General features: G+C 38.7%; 2 protein-coding genes across 4 annotated transcripts in view; both read right to left on the reverse strand.

Moving 5' to 3' along the window:
* Window positions 1–710: 710 nt before the first annotated feature.
* LOC139620212 (SRSF protein kinase 3) lies at window positions 711–10,527 on the reverse strand. 2 transcript variants are annotated; one of them, XM_071475531.1, is made up of 13 exons: window positions 10,201–10,527; window positions 9,996–10,093; window positions 9,115–9,218; window positions 7,798–7,906; window positions 6,997–7,084; window positions 6,625–6,712; window positions 6,279–6,385; window positions 5,514–5,676; window positions 5,064–5,140; window positions 3,893–4,000; window positions 2,220–2,289; window positions 1,951–2,043; window positions 711–1,829 (listed from the first exon to the last, which is right to left on the reverse strand). In XM_071475531.1, exons 2-13 carry the CDS (start codon window positions 10,034–10,036, stop codon window positions 1,645–1,647), a joined length of 1,233 nt encoding a protein of 410 aa, XP_071331632.1. In that variant the 5' UTR covers window positions 10,037–10,093; window positions 10,201–10,527; the 3' UTR covers window positions 711–1,644. The 2 variants fall into 2 exon arrangements, with proteins under 2 accessions (XP_071331632.1, XP_071331631.1); XM_071475530.1 differs by having other exon boundaries at window positions 9,996–10,058; window positions 10,201–10,526.
* A 3,730-nt stretch (window positions 10,528–14,257) lies between these two features.
* The window catches only part of plxnb1a (plexin b1a), a 69,388-nt gene continuing 66,812 nt past the window's right edge, over window positions 14,258–16,833 (reverse strand). For both annotated transcript variants that reach the window (XM_071475533.1, XM_071475532.1), the window contains one exon: window positions 14,258–16,598. In XM_071475533.1, coding sequence (XP_071331634.1) covers window positions 16,494–16,598 — 105 coding nt within the window. In that variant the 3' untranslated portion in view covers window positions 14,258–16,493. The remainder of the gene's footprint in view (window positions 16,599–16,833) is intronic.

A 16,833-nucleotide genomic window follows, 5' to 3' on the forward strand; every position in this document is an offset into this window, starting at 1 on the left:
GATGCAGTACAGTGTAGCAGGACACAACATTATGGTTTGTCATGCTACACAAAGTTTTATAATTGTTAGGTTCAACATGAATTTACATGTACAGCCGCACAATTACCAGTTATGTTTGAGAACATGTACAGAGTTAAAACATTTCATATAGAGAATTTCATTAAAGTGGAATGGAGGTGAACTGTATTAGTATTAAAGAAACTAATAGTCTGAACTTTGATGTATGATTGTTTACATTGCCTGTTATGATAGGCTAATAGTACAAAATAAGTACACAGAAAACTACTTTAATATGAAGTATTTAGAGGACCCATAATAACAGTACCATATGAGAAATAAATTCAGCCATTAAACAAAATAGTTTGATATATACAGTTTGTTATGGCCCCAGAACCTGCTGAAAACACAACACTTACATATTATCAGAATCTAGCAAACTTTTAGCAAGAATCCACCTAAAAGCCTAAAATTCTCTGTAGAGGAGAAGCGAACAGCAGTTGAGTGACAATTTTCTGTGACATTGTCACCACATACAACCTTCTTCACACAGGCAGCCGATCCATTGTTTGCATAAAAAGTTTGATTAGTGCAGCTTTAAATATTTGAATCACAGAATAAGAATGCTCCCTGTGTTAATTATATGAGCAAAAGAAAGGTTATATGGTCTCTGCAAGAGAGACAATAGAAGGAGTACAAAACAGATCAGAAAATAAGTTTCAAACTTTTACTGTCATAAAACAACTGCAGAGGAACATGTTGGGCTACAGGACCCACATCAGCTTCAATCAGGTTTCAGTTTTGATTTAGATTTTTACAAGAGTGGGAGGCTCTATGACATGACAAGTTGGCAGGTGTTTATATACCTGTCACAGATACAGTCACAAAACGTTACGTTAGGTGTGTAGCTGTGGTCAAAATGAAGATGGGTGTGGTCTGACCCATGACTACTGAGTGCTCACGTAAAAATGTAGTAAAAACTACTCAGTACTTGTGGGTCGGAACGGGTGTTGTGGAGTGTTGTACAGATTTTAAATCACTCGAAGAAAAATGTTTAAATATTTTTGACAAGGGTTTATAGGAATATAATTGACTTACAATAGACTTCCACTTGATTACTGCAGTTAATCTGCCTTTAGTCTTTAAAGCTGGTCACTACAATGTACAAAAGATGAACTAAAAGAAAAGCATATTTTAAATATATTCACGATAAAAGATTATCAAAGATCACATATGATTTCATTGGTGACATTCAAGTTGACAACTTCACACTGGCTGGCAGCATCAGTGTCATAAGAGCTGCTTATGTATAGGACTCAAAGGTCCTACAATCAAACTTAGCTATACTAGAAGATAATTAATACATATATTTGTATACGTATGAAAACATCTAAGCAGCATTACTTGCAAAACAGAGCTTCAGTGGAAAAGAGCATCTTATTCGCTATCTGCTGAATAATAACAACACCATATTCCACAGGAATTCACAAATCAAAGTGACATATAAACCATTTCCTAAATGGCTCTTTGGATTCCTTTGTATATAAATTCAAAGATACCATGAAATTATCCAGCTATAGCTGCTGAAAGCATCTGGTTCTGAGGGCTGCAGATGGGGATGTGGCCTACAGGGCCTTTACAGGGCTATCATGAGGTCAGCCAGGGGTGGCAGAGGCACGCTGCAGCAGTGGCCCTCTGCTCCGGATAATAATCCAACATGTGAAGAAGGAAGTCTGAGAGTCCAGAGGCCTCCTCCAACAGGAAGTGATATTTCTCAACCAGAACATCATAAAGGCTCCAGAGCCTCAGTGGGCCGACACGAAGAAGGTCACCTGGATGGAAAACACACAGTCTTTGGCACAAATTTCAAATATGAAATGAATTGCAGGCAAGAAAGTACAAACAAAGTCCAAACTGACTTCAACCTATTAAAAGTTGAAGTTGCAGACTTACCTCTGCGGTTAAAGTATTCTGCAGAGTATTTACCCGACAAGGCAACAGCTGGTGGGATTTTACCAAGCAGCTCCATGATCTGGGCTATGTGGTCTGAGGAGGACAGAGAGAACAATTACACACATAAAAGCACAAGACACATAAATTTACAGTACACACTGGCATACACTGCATCAACAATGACAATGCAGCCACAGTGTGATCTCATTTAATCCTGTGTCAGTACTTGTCAAGCTTCTGTCAGTGTCAGCGTACTGTACTAAACATACCTTCCTCCTGGGAAATGGACTCATAGGCTTTGGGTTCAAACAGGGAGTCTCCAGTGACCATTTCAAAGGCCTAAGAGAATACAAGAGAAAATTAAAGGGTGAGGGTGTGTGGCCAAGTAAGCGTCTATGAAGACGACTGATCCCAACCACACTGATGGTGTCTCTGATGGTCTCTCTACTTTGTGTTCAAACTGCTAAAGCCTGCATCATAAAGGTAAGCCAACAGGTTTTTAATATCTGTCTGTCGATTGGTCCACCACTTTGGTCCAGACTGGAATATGTCTACAACAAATGGATAGAAAGGCATGGAATTTGAGACAGATATCCATAGTGCTCAGAGGATGAATTCCCATGACTTTGATGATCCTCTGACATCTTGCACCACCAAGTGTTTTGTTTTATCCAGTGAAATAACACATCTGCTTGATGGGCTGGCACATCTTCACATTTTGATTTCACATTTACTTTTGTACAGATATTCATCATTCTCAGAGGAAGAATCCTATACCCTTTTTGCACCATAATTAGTGGATATAAGCATATAAGAAAGGCGATTAACTCCTTTTATACTGCCAGGTAAGTTTGCCTTTCTGTTGGGAGAGGAGACGAACATAACTGCAGGGAACAATGTCATCACATGCAGTTACAGAGCAGAAACACAGACACAGGGGAGAAAGAGTGAACTGTTAGCTACTGTGCAGACTCTCATCCCTGAGTTGGTGCTCCTGTCGTGTTGGAGCCACTGTATGATTCTTCAATCGGTGATTGTGTGTTTTTGAAACTTATTTCAGGGTTGCAGCTCAATCAATCTTTCATCCCCGAGTGCAGTGTAGCTGCTGTGTTTCTGGGAAAAGTGGAAAAAAATTAGTGTTGTGTTTACATCAATGCTGATTGGAGCCAAAGCCAATGAACTCTTTTCTATTATGGACAAAGCCAGATGGTAGCAGGTTTTAGCGTTTTTGTTTTGTCTTTTGTTTTTTGGGTTTTTTTTTTTGATGAGTGGAAAGGGGCTGAACATTTCTGCTAACACTACTCTCACACAAATAAAGATTGTAATACTTTCACACACATCTCTGAACACTTTCTAACAACTTGATAATTATTATATTATATTATATTATATTATATTATATTATATTATATTATATTATATTATATTATATTATATTATATTATATTATATTATATTATATTATATTACTATAGATTGTCATATCTGTCTAATCCACCCTGTGATCAGTCATTACATGTGCTTCACCTAAACTGTGGAAGATCAAAAACAAATTTTTAAATAATTTTAATTAATTACATTTTTTTAACAGTTCTCCAAACTATTAGAATTCATGTTCTTGATGATGTAGATTATGCAAATTTTGTTCTGATAAGAATCTGAAAAAAACTTTCCCATCCTGTGAAAAATGAATTGAAACTTCTAATTTTAACAAAATTGAACACCAGGGTGTTGAGTGAATATAGATAATAAATTCTGCTGGAAACTACTTACAATGTAATATCATGTCAAAGCAAAAATTAAAAAATCTAATGTAATACTGTATGTAGAAATAAGGACTTCTTAAATCAAGCTTCATTATACATTATGGTGCAACCATAAAATCATTGAGTCTTGGGTTTGATTATTTCACACAATGTAAACATCATATTGTGTTCCTCACCATGCAGGCTACACTCCAGATGTCAGCAGGTGGACCATACTCAGATCCCAGTAAAACCTCTAGTGAGCGATACTGTCGGGTCTGGATCTCCTCACAGAAATGTTTGTACTGGGCAAATGAAACAGACAGAGCAGACAGAAACGCATCATTTTACTCATTCTGTGTTATGTGCAACAAATTTGGGCTTCTGCTCTTTAAAGAGTAAAATATCATGTAGCATAAATATATAGTAAAGCAACAGTGTATTATGAAAATGTAGATAAATCTTACTGTGAGCATGAGGTCCTGCTTGAAAACAAAGCTTTTCACCCAAAGTTCAACCAGTTTTAAATATTACTGAAAATGAGAGATTTCTGGGTCTGTGTCTTTGTCTGTGCTTTTCTCACTGGTTTGAAGTTGCTGGGAAAAGGTGATGTCACAAATTATGTTCACCAATCAGAGTTTAGCTATATTCAGTTTAAAATGTGATGATAGTTGAGGAGTTGTTTGCTAATCTTAGCTACAATGTCAGTCAAATCTGATCAAACCACACCTACACAGTCCTCATTAAGCAGAATAGCTGGGTGTTTGGCTGTTTTTATATGACAGTCACCTGCAATAACTGCAATTGTTTTTGTCCTCTCGGGGGCAGTGGAAACAAGTTATGAACACAATATTGATTTAGCCACATCATCACCTTTTAAGTTTACATGGCAAATCACCTAGCAAACGTTTTTATTTACACCTCCAGCAGTTACTGAGCAATATGACAATTCATTTGGAGTGGTATTTCCAGCCATTTGTTTAAGTTTAATATTTAATCTCTGTTAGCTGTTTTTAGCCTCTGCCAACACCCACTCTTTAACTACTAAATCATGAGGAAATACATAGTTTGCTGTTTGGTGCTCAAAAGGTAGTGTGCAGTGGGTTCTTTGAGTTTTTTCTCTGAAAACAGCTACAGTACCAAAAAACTATTCATTATACCCACTTTAAACTCTGATTTTAACTTTCATTGTTTTTTTATTTTTTAGGTTATAGAGTTTTCAGGAGCTTAAAGACCAAATTCAGCACCAGGCTAATGTGATATGCTAAACTTAGAGCTTTACAATGGATGTTTGTATAGAGCAATAGTATAGAAGTATACTAGTATAGAACAAGTATAGAAGTATAGAAGCATAGAACAACTACTGACCACCCAGCAGGAGCTGCCCAGGTCAGCAATCTTCACTTTGATTTCCTTTAAACTGTATGGGTTCACATGCTCCTTCTCTGAAAGAAATAACAATAAAGCATGCATCAAAACACCATATTAATTTCAAGAAGTAATGTTTTGTATATTGGACAATTAGTTTTGTCCAAGGAAATGACAAATCATCATGAAATCATGAAAGGTTAAATCGTTCTTAATGGATTTTTCTTTCTTTGCTCTTCTTTCTCTTAGTTTAGCTATCAGTCCAACCAATGTATTGACCCCTTACATACATACATACAATATACCAAATGCTTAGTTGTGCCTCACAATACATCTGCTTTGTACACACATTTGATGACCTCTCATATAGCTCAGCATTAAACTGGTCAGCTTTGAGACTTCACTCTTAAACTGTCTCCAGCATCTCAGCAATAACAAAACCAACTGTGCCTGTGGACTTGGCCTCCTTCCCAGTCGGTACAGAGGAGGAGCTGCTGCCCCCCGCTGGTACTTTGTGGGACTGCTGCTCCAGGCACAACAGGATGTTCTCTGGCTTGATGTCTGTGTGGATGATTTTACACTGAGTGTGAAGGTAGTCCAGGCCTTGCAGAACCTAGTAAAAACAAAAAACAGTTATGCGGATGCTTTCCTCCATACAACCAGTACTAAACTGTTCCCTTTCCTATGACTTCATTGGGAGAAAGTGGTGACTCAAAGAGATGAGAATGACGGAGTTTAAGCACTGTTCTAAAAATTGAGGGTAATCTAACCACATAGGTATCAGCTGCCTCTGGTTTCCAGGTCTGCAAAGACAGCAAAAGACGCACATATTTGTGCAGCAAAAGAAAGAAATTGTCCGTTCATTTCTACACTGGTGATCCCATCTGTTACTTATTCACTTTCTTGCAGAGAGTTAAGACAGCAAATAAATGTATTTTACAAAATGTAGAACTATTTATTTAATTTCTTTATGGCATTTGAATGTATTTTTTCAAGAGGGACAACTGTAGCTAAACTGGGAACCAAATGTTTCTGTGATTCATCTGCACTTTAAAATATTAATTTAAACATACAAACAATCAGCATCCAGAGTGCACTGTGTTTTAGTGAAATGCGGAAACCTCTTTGTATGATCTTAATTTCCTGAAGCTAGTTGTGGATGACTTAATTGAGATGCATTTATTTGTGTTATACATTAATCTGTAATGGTTTTACCTGAGTGAGAATTTGTTTGACCCACAGCTGTGACAGTCCTGGATTCCCAAAACAGAGCTGCCAGCTTCTCAGGTCAGGCCCCAGCAGCTCCAGCGCCAGGCACATGTCTAATCACCAAGCGTTAAAGTCATTTTTACAAACCAAACCACTGGATGATAATTCTGTGAGCCAACATACTGAATGCAATCTGCACATTTCTGTTGTTGCAATGGTGTTTTGGAGTTTGCAGAGATACATTTACTTTATTCTTCTATTTAAACAAGCACACACCCCCACACATGATAACTCCTCAGCGCTTGGTGTCAGATTTAGAATGGGTGCCCAAGGAATGACTGTAAAAGGATACGGACCCCGTTGACCCCAGCCAGCTTAAACTCATCTAGCAGCCGAACAATCCTTTGGCTGGAGGGATGACGGCTGATTGGACCATTGACCTGAGGAAAGAAAGAAGTGAGAGTAAGAAGGGGAGGACGGCAGACAATGAAGAAGGACAGAGAGAAATTTAGAGAGGGGAAGTGTTTAAGGGAAATGAGGAGGTGAGTTTTTGGCATGTACAGAAAGAAAGGCAGAGAACGGGGAAAGTGGTTGAGAAGGAAAGGTGAGAATGGTGTTAACAAGGACAGAGAAAGAAAATCTAAACTGCAAAATGAAAAAAAAGACATTTGACAGAAAAGTGAGATGTGTTATAGAGAAGAAACAAACACAAAAGATCACTAACACATCGTAGGAGAGCCAGTTCATCCTGTCCTGCCTGGGTGAAGCCAGCTCCACTCTTCAGCACCTTTACAGCAACGTGTCGATGTAGCCTGCTAACACAGACTCCAGATCAGAACACAGGACAGGATAGTCCACTCTCTGCTGAATCAATAACAGCTGTTTTTAATACTCCTTAGAAATCATCATCATCACAAAATCATTAGCTCAACATGTAAAATGTAACTCTTTGTTTGTATCTTTGTAAGGGACTGTACACAAATTGTTACAGGGGGAGGGGAGGTTGGAAAAGGTGTTTTTTCTTTTCTTTTTTCTTTCTTTTGATGAAAGGAAATGAAATGAAAAAAAGGCCAAGTAGAATGCCCAAACATTTTCTTCCAGCAGATCCAGATAATAACTTGGATCCAGATTATTATCTGAATCTGCACCCAATGTACAAACTCATAGATCTCAACACCATTAATATGTCTAATATTTTACACCAAGATCCAAACATTATTTCCTGCAAAATTGATGAAAATGTCGCAAAGTCCCCTATTTCACAATGTTAAAGAAATCGATAAATCGGATCTGGTTGAAGAGCCGCACTAAAATTTTATGGGTTCTTCCCTGATCCATGTCCCATCCCTCCACCAGGCTTGGTGCAAATTGGTGCAGTACTTTTTGCATAATCCTGCTGTCGGATAAACAAACTAACAAAAACACAGACACAGGTGAAAATGTAACCTCCTTGGCAGAGGTAAATACAAGATTAAACCTCATTCCCTACGAGGATCATTTTTGTACAGTCCCTAATTAACCCTACCTGAGGTCCAGACACAGCCAGACAGTGGAAAAATAGCCCCAGCCAAGCTTAGACACCACCTGGTATCTCCTGTTGAAGGTGTCACCGATCTGGACAGGATGGTACCCACCTGAGAAGATAAAAACAGGAGAAATCTATTAATAAACAAGGTAAAATTTGTGGTTAAATCTATTATCTAACCGTTAATATGATTTAATTTAATTAAAGCTTCAGTGACAGGGTCTCTCTCTGCGTGACTGAAATGTGAAACCTTTTCATCATTCAGTATACATTTTTCATTTGGTGTTTAGAGAGCTTAGAGAGAGGGAGAGAGAGAGAGGACTTAAATGTGGCGCTAAAGCTATTTCTGGCATTACAACTTCCTCTAAGCTGTAACATGTCTGCAGTGAGTAATACATTCAAATCTGCCAGCAGGACACGGAAAAATGATGATGCCTAAGCCTGTATCAGTTCTCTCTCAGCCAGCGTGACACACAGTTCTTGGACATTGTCAGAGATCTTGAAATTGAATCTCTACTTCTATTAAAATTGAGCATGATATAAGCTGGTATATGATTTATTACTGTGTCAGGTATCTGCGGTATCACATACTCAGCAGCTTATCTGCTTTTCAGAGGTACACGCAGAAACCTGCACAGCTGGCAGGGAAGGAAAGAGGAACAGGGACCAAGGTCATGACGGCAAAATGGTAAAAAAAAAAAAAAAGATATTGCCGACTTAAGTGGCACAAAGGCTGAGTGTGGCCATGTGAATATTGTGAAGCATTTCTTGTATTTCCAGGTCAAAAACAAGAAATACTGAATTGTAGATAAATGATAAATCCTATCGCTGGCTGTTCAAAGACTGTCACCCTAAGACATACAGTAGTTTTTAGATCTTTTTTTTTTAGCCATGCTGGCACTATAGCTCAAGGGATGATAATAATAACAGCTATTAAGTAAAAGGAGAAAATGGGCAGAGACCTATATAAAGAGAAGGAAAGATGGACAGGACTGGACCAGATGTGGAAGGTGAAGCGCAAAGTGAGAGATGAGAGGGAGATTTTTATATACACATATATACAGTATATATGCCACTACATTGAAGGACGTAGAGGGGTCCAGCTGCAGTTGCTTCACTCATGATGAGCTGTTTCCAGTCTGAATCAGCTGATACCATTGGACCAGTCTGCATTCATGGTGAAAGAATCATTTAGCCCAACCTAGCACAGGTCACTCTGAAGGGATGGAGAGGCCTGGTATAAAAGAGCAGTAATATTGGCAGCTGTAAATGAATACATCTGCAGATGATAGAGTGAGTGGAGAGACTCTGCCGTACCATAACAGTATTCTCTAGGGTCCTCAGAGCCCTGGCTGTCCTTGGGATCCAGCTGCTCATGGCATCCAAGGGCTTCGGAACTATTAGACGGCCCAGCTTCACCCCTACACAAATGAACACACACACATACACACAGACATGCCACATGAAAACTTGGTTCTATAGTTTCAGTCAGTGTTGAGTTGCTGGGGGCAGCCGGGAGAGCTGAACTACTTTTAGTAGTTTCCCACAGACTCGACCATGGAAACTTGTCCCACTGCCTGGATGAGAGCAGACCAGTGGCATCGGAAGTTGCACTATTTCTGACTCAGCTGTAAATCATTTTGCAGTATGTTCAGGCAACCTGATAACTCTGCATCCCAGCTGCTTGGATAGTTACTGTAGAGATGGCTGGGAGAGATTGGGCCATGTCATGTCTGAAAATACTGAGCACAGGTCTGATTTCTGTGTGGCTAGAGGGACATACAGTATAGACATTGTGCAGGATTTAAAGATGATCAATGATCAATTTTCTTTTTTCCTGTAAAATTTGCAACATGAAGAATTATCAAGGGTTGAAACTTTGATACCCTGTCTGAAACTCTATACTACCATTTAGGTCTCCTCCATGATGCCTAAACTGTTCTGAACTGCATCGCTGTGGTCATGAAAAAAAGGAATGGATATATATATATATATATTTCAGGCAAGCTCATTTTGATGAGATCAAGCAAGAGGTGAGGCTGCACAAGATGCAAGACAAAATGGTTCATTCAAAAAATTTTGCTGCAGCTATTGTGTACTTTAGGTTTAAAACACAGTCTCTCTAAAGTTGAATTACAAGGTTGGGAATGGAATGGGAAGGTATTTTAATGTGCAAATAAAGGAAGTCCTTTACTCACGTTTGCTGAGCAGCTGTAGCTGAGCAGGGACTCCTCTGCATAGCGTGGTTCAGCAGATGCAGCCTGCAGAGACAGCAGCCTGCAGAGCAATCAAAGAGCTGTAATTGAAAAGTGGTGGATATATGTAGTCTGCACAGGTCAAGCTCTTGGAATAAAGTAGGAAGGGAGACAGATACAGCAGCAATAGTAAATGAAGCTGCAGAACCTTTAATGTTGAAGCACTTGAAAACAGTTGAGCAGCTGAGAGGTTCGGGGCGGGAGGGCTCCGGTCGATCTCTCAGGAGACTGGGAACGGCAGCAGCAGTAGTCAGCAGGGTCTAAACATGGAAATCCCCAGCAGCCTCTTAACTCACTGCCTGTCAGGCCTTTACCTGCTTTCCCGTGTGATTCGTATCCTTCACTCACTCCTGATCTGAGCAAGCCTGAAGCTGACTCTCTCTGTGCCTCTGTTCCTGTTTACTGTGGGAAAGCCCTGACAGAGGCTAAAAGATTAGAGGAGTGTCGCGTGAGGCCAAGGGAGGTGAGGGAGTGACAGCTGCTGATTTTCGTCCCCCCTGTTTCACAGGGAGTTTGACCTTTGGGCCGTAGGGATCACAGATTGCTAAACCTGGCTTGAGAATGGGATCCCTGTTCTCTGACACAATATAAAGTATCGGAGTAAAGTCATGAGAACGAAGGTCAAATGAGAACGGTTTGTTTTTTCTTGGGCATGTTACCCATGATGTCACCCATAAGACCTTAGCAGGTGTGACTGTGTGTTTACTCTGATCTGAAGCACTTTGCTGCTAAATAACAGTATGGATACTGTACTCACTAAACCCAACTTCAACAACTTCAGAGGAGCTTTTTGGAAGAAATGTCATCCTGTGTGAACACATGTGGTGCAGTCTTGCTAAATATACACTATATCTTATGTGAGTGCGTGTGTGTGCAGGCACATGTGCTCCAAAAACATTCTACGTCCCAAAACCTGATTCTCTACTTTCTATTGCTATGAGAGAGAGTGAGTGTGAAAAAAAAAAAACTGGTGGTGTTGAAGGGAGAGAAATGAGAGGTCAGAGGAAAGTTGTTAGTCAGATGACTTGCTATCACAGGTGCTTATCCAGACCCCTTAACAGTTCTGAATATAGAATCACACTATGGATGAAGTGATGTACTTGCACTGTGGGAATGTTCCTGTATTTGAAAACACGTTAGGACTAACATAACCAATATGGTTTGAATATTATCATATAAAAATGTTATTTTTGCTACGACTTGGAAGTCCCTTCTTGCTGTTACAATGTCAAGCTACCTAATTCACAAAGTACAATGTAACTTTAATATGTATTTCATTAGATTAAGTAATTACAAAGTACTTTACAAAAGGCAAAAATAAAACAATAAAATAAGAAGAATAAAGCATAAAAGAGTAAAAATTTAAATCACATAGCAATAAAAAAAAATGAGAGAAAGAAAGCAAACACATTGCTTGTATAAATGGAAAAATTGGGTTAGATTGTGTTGTATTTTCATTTTCAAATTTGAATTCATATTTGAATGTTGTCCACTAGCAGGGCATGACTTTACTTTAATTTAATGTCAATCAACATTTCCATTTTCATTCAAATACGGTCATATGGCACACGCCCATATCGATGCGTGAAAATGAAATTATAAAATTGGATTATTGCATTTTCACAAGATCACACAAAATTATACTATTGCGGAATGACATTTTCACTTTAAAGTTTATATTATTATTTTCATATAGTCCCTATAGGCTTCCATACACCCATAGCCTCTTTAAAGTACCTTATTTCGGTCTGTTGTATTGCATTGCATTGGAGTGTTCAGGTGTTCACTTTTTTCATTGCATCCTCCTGTGTCCTGCTATTACTGTCTAATGTTGGTCCAGTCTTAAGCTGAAAAGCCTGTGCTGGCTGGTACTGTTTTCCATTTTCAGCTAGCCGTAATAAGACACTTCCCACAGGAGCAGGAAGGGAGTGTGTGTGTGTGTGAGTTTGTGTATGTGTGTGTTGTGGAGACACCACCTGCATGGATCTAGATCACTGGGTTAGTAGGGGATAAATATATATCCGGTGATAAAAGAGGTTATACATCGGCACATTTTTTTGTTCCAGTTTCCTCCACTGATGGTGAAACAACACTAGAGATCAGGTTCCCGGTGACCTGGAGAAGAAAATGACACACTCAAGGATTCACAGCTAAAGTTCACACACTCAGGTAGGCTACTCATTTTCATCAGCATACATGCACACACACACTCTCCCTGACCCTCAGTTTGGCCTGCCAGACCCCCGCCCCCGTCCACCACAGACTGAAACGTGACCTGCATTCATTTGCGATGATGCTTCAGCTTATTTAAAACATACACACTGATCCTGCTTGTCCTCAGTTTAGCACTCGAACACACATAACACATACTAAATACCTTCAGAGGTGGCTAGATTTCACAGATTTGAGATTTCATCACCCTCTGGCCAAAACAAAGAGCTGTCACCCGGCACTTGTACACTAGATGGCAGATGAATGTTTAGCTATTCCTCCATTTTACTGTGTTCTGACACTTACTATACGTTTAACTGTTGTCTCTGGACAAAACACGACTTGAATTTGAATCGTTTGCAAGGCCAGCAAACCTCAGCTCGAGGCCTGTGCGTGGTATTGAGTTTCTTCAGCCTGGCTCACTGATGACAGGTAGTTAATGAGTTGGCTGAAGCTAGTGCATCCATTCATGTCAACAAATGGGGATAGGCTGGAATTAGGTATGATTTACTATGACATCACTAAGTGTAATGTGGCTATAAAATGTGCCGTAGTAATATTTCTTTATGATTGGCTGGTTTTATGAGAAACATTTCTATGTGTCCTAACAAGAAAAGCTTAGGGGTTACCAGTAACATCAGTAATAGCTGCATTTCATTTAGATGCATCAGTTCTAGGGTCCTGGTATCTTGCAGTGGTTCCCAACCTGTGGGCCACAACCCACAAAGGGGCCCATGAAGGTATTGCAAGTGGGCTGACAAATCATTTGCAAAACAATTCAGGTGGAAAATAAATAAATAAATGTTGGGAACCACTGGATTGGAGCGAGTCATTAATGTTGTTAATGTTAGCTACACCTGTGCTTTTCCTGCCATGTCAAGTCAGTCATCTGCAGTCAGTCTCACCCTAACCCCAACATTTCTAAACCTTATACTGACAAAAAGTCAAAAACAGGTGTAACTAATAACACTAAGAAATGTTAAACTTCATTTAGGTGTGTCATGTTTGGTACGGTGGCCCTGAGGGCACAATGCACTGCAGCTTAAGAAAACACATGCACGTTTGTGTTTTTGGTTGTGTTGTGGGAATTTGCAGTTTGGTTGTACATTTGGTTGTGTTGTGTGTAACCATGCTATTCATAAAGATGCACAGCCGGTTATTTTGACCTCTTATAGACCGTTCTCAACTCAGATCACTTGTCAAATACAGGAGTCACTAATAACATATGTTCATTTCAGGGGTTTTAATGTTATGTATGTTCATAACTTACCATCACATCTAACTGGACCATAAGTGATGTGATTACTTTCATCTGAGCTCTTCCTGCTATGGCATATCAGTCCGCAGGAAAAACATTACAGTAAACTTGCTATCTCTGAAGATGCACTTTCTCTCTGACAGTAACAAATAAAGTTGTGTTGACTGCTTTCTCAAGGCAGATATATTAACTTGTCAAAAGCAGGTGAAACTAATAGACAATAAATAAATGCTGAATTGAATTTATTTAAAGGTTTAGGTGGCTCACTGGAAAATGAATGGACAAACTAACAAAAAGGACAAGATGCAATCAACACAGCACAGCAGCAAAGTAGCTCCACACATTCATTAACATTGGGACCACTTTATTGCATCACATTAAGTTGTTGTTAGGTTCATCCTATCAATTAGTTAGAGAACGCTAAAGTCAGGATTACTTAAGAACAGTTTGTATCTACAGTACAGGAAAATGGTCAAACATCAGAACTGAGCTTTGCATACACAGGTAAACCACGAGCGACACTAATGTGCATGACAAAGAATGGTGATAATGTCTTTATAATGTACAAGGTAATCAATCGCTTGCAACATTACAAATCATACTTCTCTGCTGCCTGTAAAACGGATGCAACATAATAAATGAGACTGAAACAGTCAGAATTTGAAGAGTTGATCAACGGATAAAAACAAACACCATAAGGTATAAAAATGACCAAGGCTGTGACTTTTCTTTAAAAAAAAAAACAAAACAAAAAAAAAAAAAAAAATATGACACCAGATACTTCATCCGATCAGGAGGGACACAACCATTATTATTTTATATGTCAAAAATAATAACCAATAACATATGCAATAAAATAAATTAACAATAAATTAAATTGGAAAAAAAACTAGGAAAAGACTTTCACATATGGCATCACAGAGCAACAGGGAACGTAGGCACCTTTGTTTAATAGCCTTATTGACTGATTAAAGTCTTCAGAGAAAGGGAGCAATTTATATAGGGTAAAGAAATACAACTTCGCACTGTCATAACACTGCTAAAATCAGGCATCCGTTTTGACACCAAGAACATAATGCAAATTAAAGCTTCAAATCAGGGCACAGCTGTTCTGTAAGCGCAAAATGTTTGTGTGAAAACCTGATACCTAGAACTCTGCTCTAACAACCACCCGACAGAGGCAGCAGCGTCCTCGATTTCCTTCACCTGGAAAAAGGCCATGACACTGAGGGGTCTTAGTTAAAAACTTAAGTTATGGGTAGAGTTGAATCAACTGCAAAATGGACTCAAATGTGGTCAACTGATGATGGGGAAGAGATAACAACTCAATTGAGTAGAAAAATTTTATACATATTATAGACAGTAGCCAAAACATCTTAGAAATAGAGAAGATCAAACCTGACTTAAATTAAATTAAAAAAATTGACAAAGCAATTTTAATAAATCTATAAAATGCACATATATAACAAATAATTGTTTAAATACGTCATTTAATTTCACATTATTTTTTTCACAGAAACCTCAGGACTTCCATTTTATCAAATAGAATTGTTTTTCTAAGCTTTTCTATGCTAGATGTAATTTTTTATACTTACAGACAAAAAAAAAATCACACGTGTGGCAGGAAAATATATTACACAGACAGAAAATAAACCCAGCTAATGGACAATAAATCCTGAAGTGGCGGTGAAAAATAAAGTAAATAATGTGAAATAATGTATTAGATACTTATGGACATGCTCCTCTGTTATTTTGTGCATCATTTTATATTTGTGCATTAATTTTCCAATAAGTCAGGCTTGGTCTTTCATGAGTCATCTTTCTTTGCCATAGTAGTAAGGTTACAGTAGTGCTGTTACTGATTTTGTCTACATGTAGTTAAACTTCATGGTTTTCTTAAGGACGGATCAGTTTGTATGTTTCGCTATAAGCACCTCTGCCGAACTGTCTTGGGTCATACAAAATAAAATAACATTACCTGGGAAAAGAACATTCACAACAGCAGTAGGTCACCATGAAAAGCAAGTTGAGAGCATTCATGTACAAGGTCCTCAACAAAATAAAAATCAAAACTTTTACACAACACTGGTTTTCAGTTCAAACTACATGAGGCGGGAGCTATGAATTACAGTAAAAGGTGATGTGAAGCTTAAAAAATGAAAAAATAAAAGAAAGACCATCCTGGAAAACCGTACAGAAAACAACAAACTGTCCGATAACAGCTAACTGAACCCACACAGAATAAGACTTGGAAGAATGATTTAAGGAAGCTAAAAGCAGAATGAAAAAAAGGCTCCTCAGGCCTCCACAGCACTGTTACCTTGTCATTATCTGTTTGTCCTTTGTGTAAGACTTTGACATGATGTGGTAAAAATTCCCACAGCTGTTGACGTTAAAGTTCAAGTCCTCCTTTTCCCTTTTCCTCCGCGTTTCAACATCCAGCCCACCTACAGCATCCGTTCCTCAGCAGAAGACTAATAAGCGAAGCTGTAAACTTGCAGGAATGCTCTGTGCAGCTTGTCAACAAAGTCCAACAACATACAGTGAGTCAGAGGAAAAACCAAAAAGATCTCTTTTTATATTATGTCTCCCTTTAGTTTGAATTCAGTGTGGGAAATCCTTATGAAAGGTGTCATAGTTCAGAGGAAATTCCTTCGTCTTGATGTGCTTCATTTCACCTTTTTCCCTCAGATTAATTTTTATTTTACTCCCAGTGTTAGGACCTGTGAAAATTTCAAAGAAGTATTACTGTACCTTCTGCACACAGGTCAGGAAACGATCCTTTTAGGATAATTTCTCCCTGGACTAAAAATAAGTCTGTCAAAATGACAGCAAAATCATGGTATGTGCCGCAATGTTCCTCTATCCTCCTTTGTCTTAAAAAAAAGAAAAAAATAACGTAGCTTTTTCTTTCTCCAGAAGACAGAACCCTCTCTTCAAGGGCAAAGGAAATATCCATCCGGTCCTCAGGGTCATAGGTCCGTGACTTTGTTTTCTACAGCAGCAGCAATCTGTTGGAGCCTGTAACCAAGCTGCATCTTCTGAGCTGTGGAGTCCTCCTCCAGGGCTGTGATGATCTGACAGAAGGGGGAAAAAAGTGAATGATTTGCAACGTACACTGTGTAATAATGTCATTGGGGTCATCCTTTTATACTGTGACAGTGAACAGCTGAGGGGATATGAGGGACATCTATGCAACTGTTAGAAATAGAAGCAAAACGAGGGTTGCAGACAGTTCTTGGTGAGCAAAGGAATGAAGTTAGATGCTAAACTTGCATCGTTTCTTCTAGACTGGTAAGTATACAGGTATTA

Source organism: Trachinotus anak, unplaced genomic scaffold (assembly GCF_046630095.1).
Source record: "Trachinotus anak isolate AG129_WGS33_773 ecotype Australia unplaced genomic scaffold, CSIRO_AGI_Tana_v1 ptg000004l, whole genome shotgun sequence".
NCBI classification, from domain to species: domain Eukaryota; kingdom Metazoa; phylum Chordata; class Actinopteri; order Carangiformes; family Carangidae; genus Trachinotus; species Trachinotus anak.

Bases quoted from the DNA above. Each gene is read 5' to 3' on its own strand.
- LOC139620212 (XM_071475531.1), bottom strand. From the start codon at position 10,036: ATGCAGAGGAGTCCCTGCTCAGCTACAGCTGCTCAGCAAAC. The intron at 5,677-6,278 runs GTAAAACCATTA...TGTTTTTACTAG, and splicing joins TCAAACAAATTCTCACTCAG to GTTCTGCAAGGCCTGGACTA. The intron at 1,830-1,950 runs GTAAGTCTGCAA...TTTTCCATCCAG, and splicing joins AGAATACTTTAACCGCAGAG to GTGACCTTCTTCGTGTCGGC.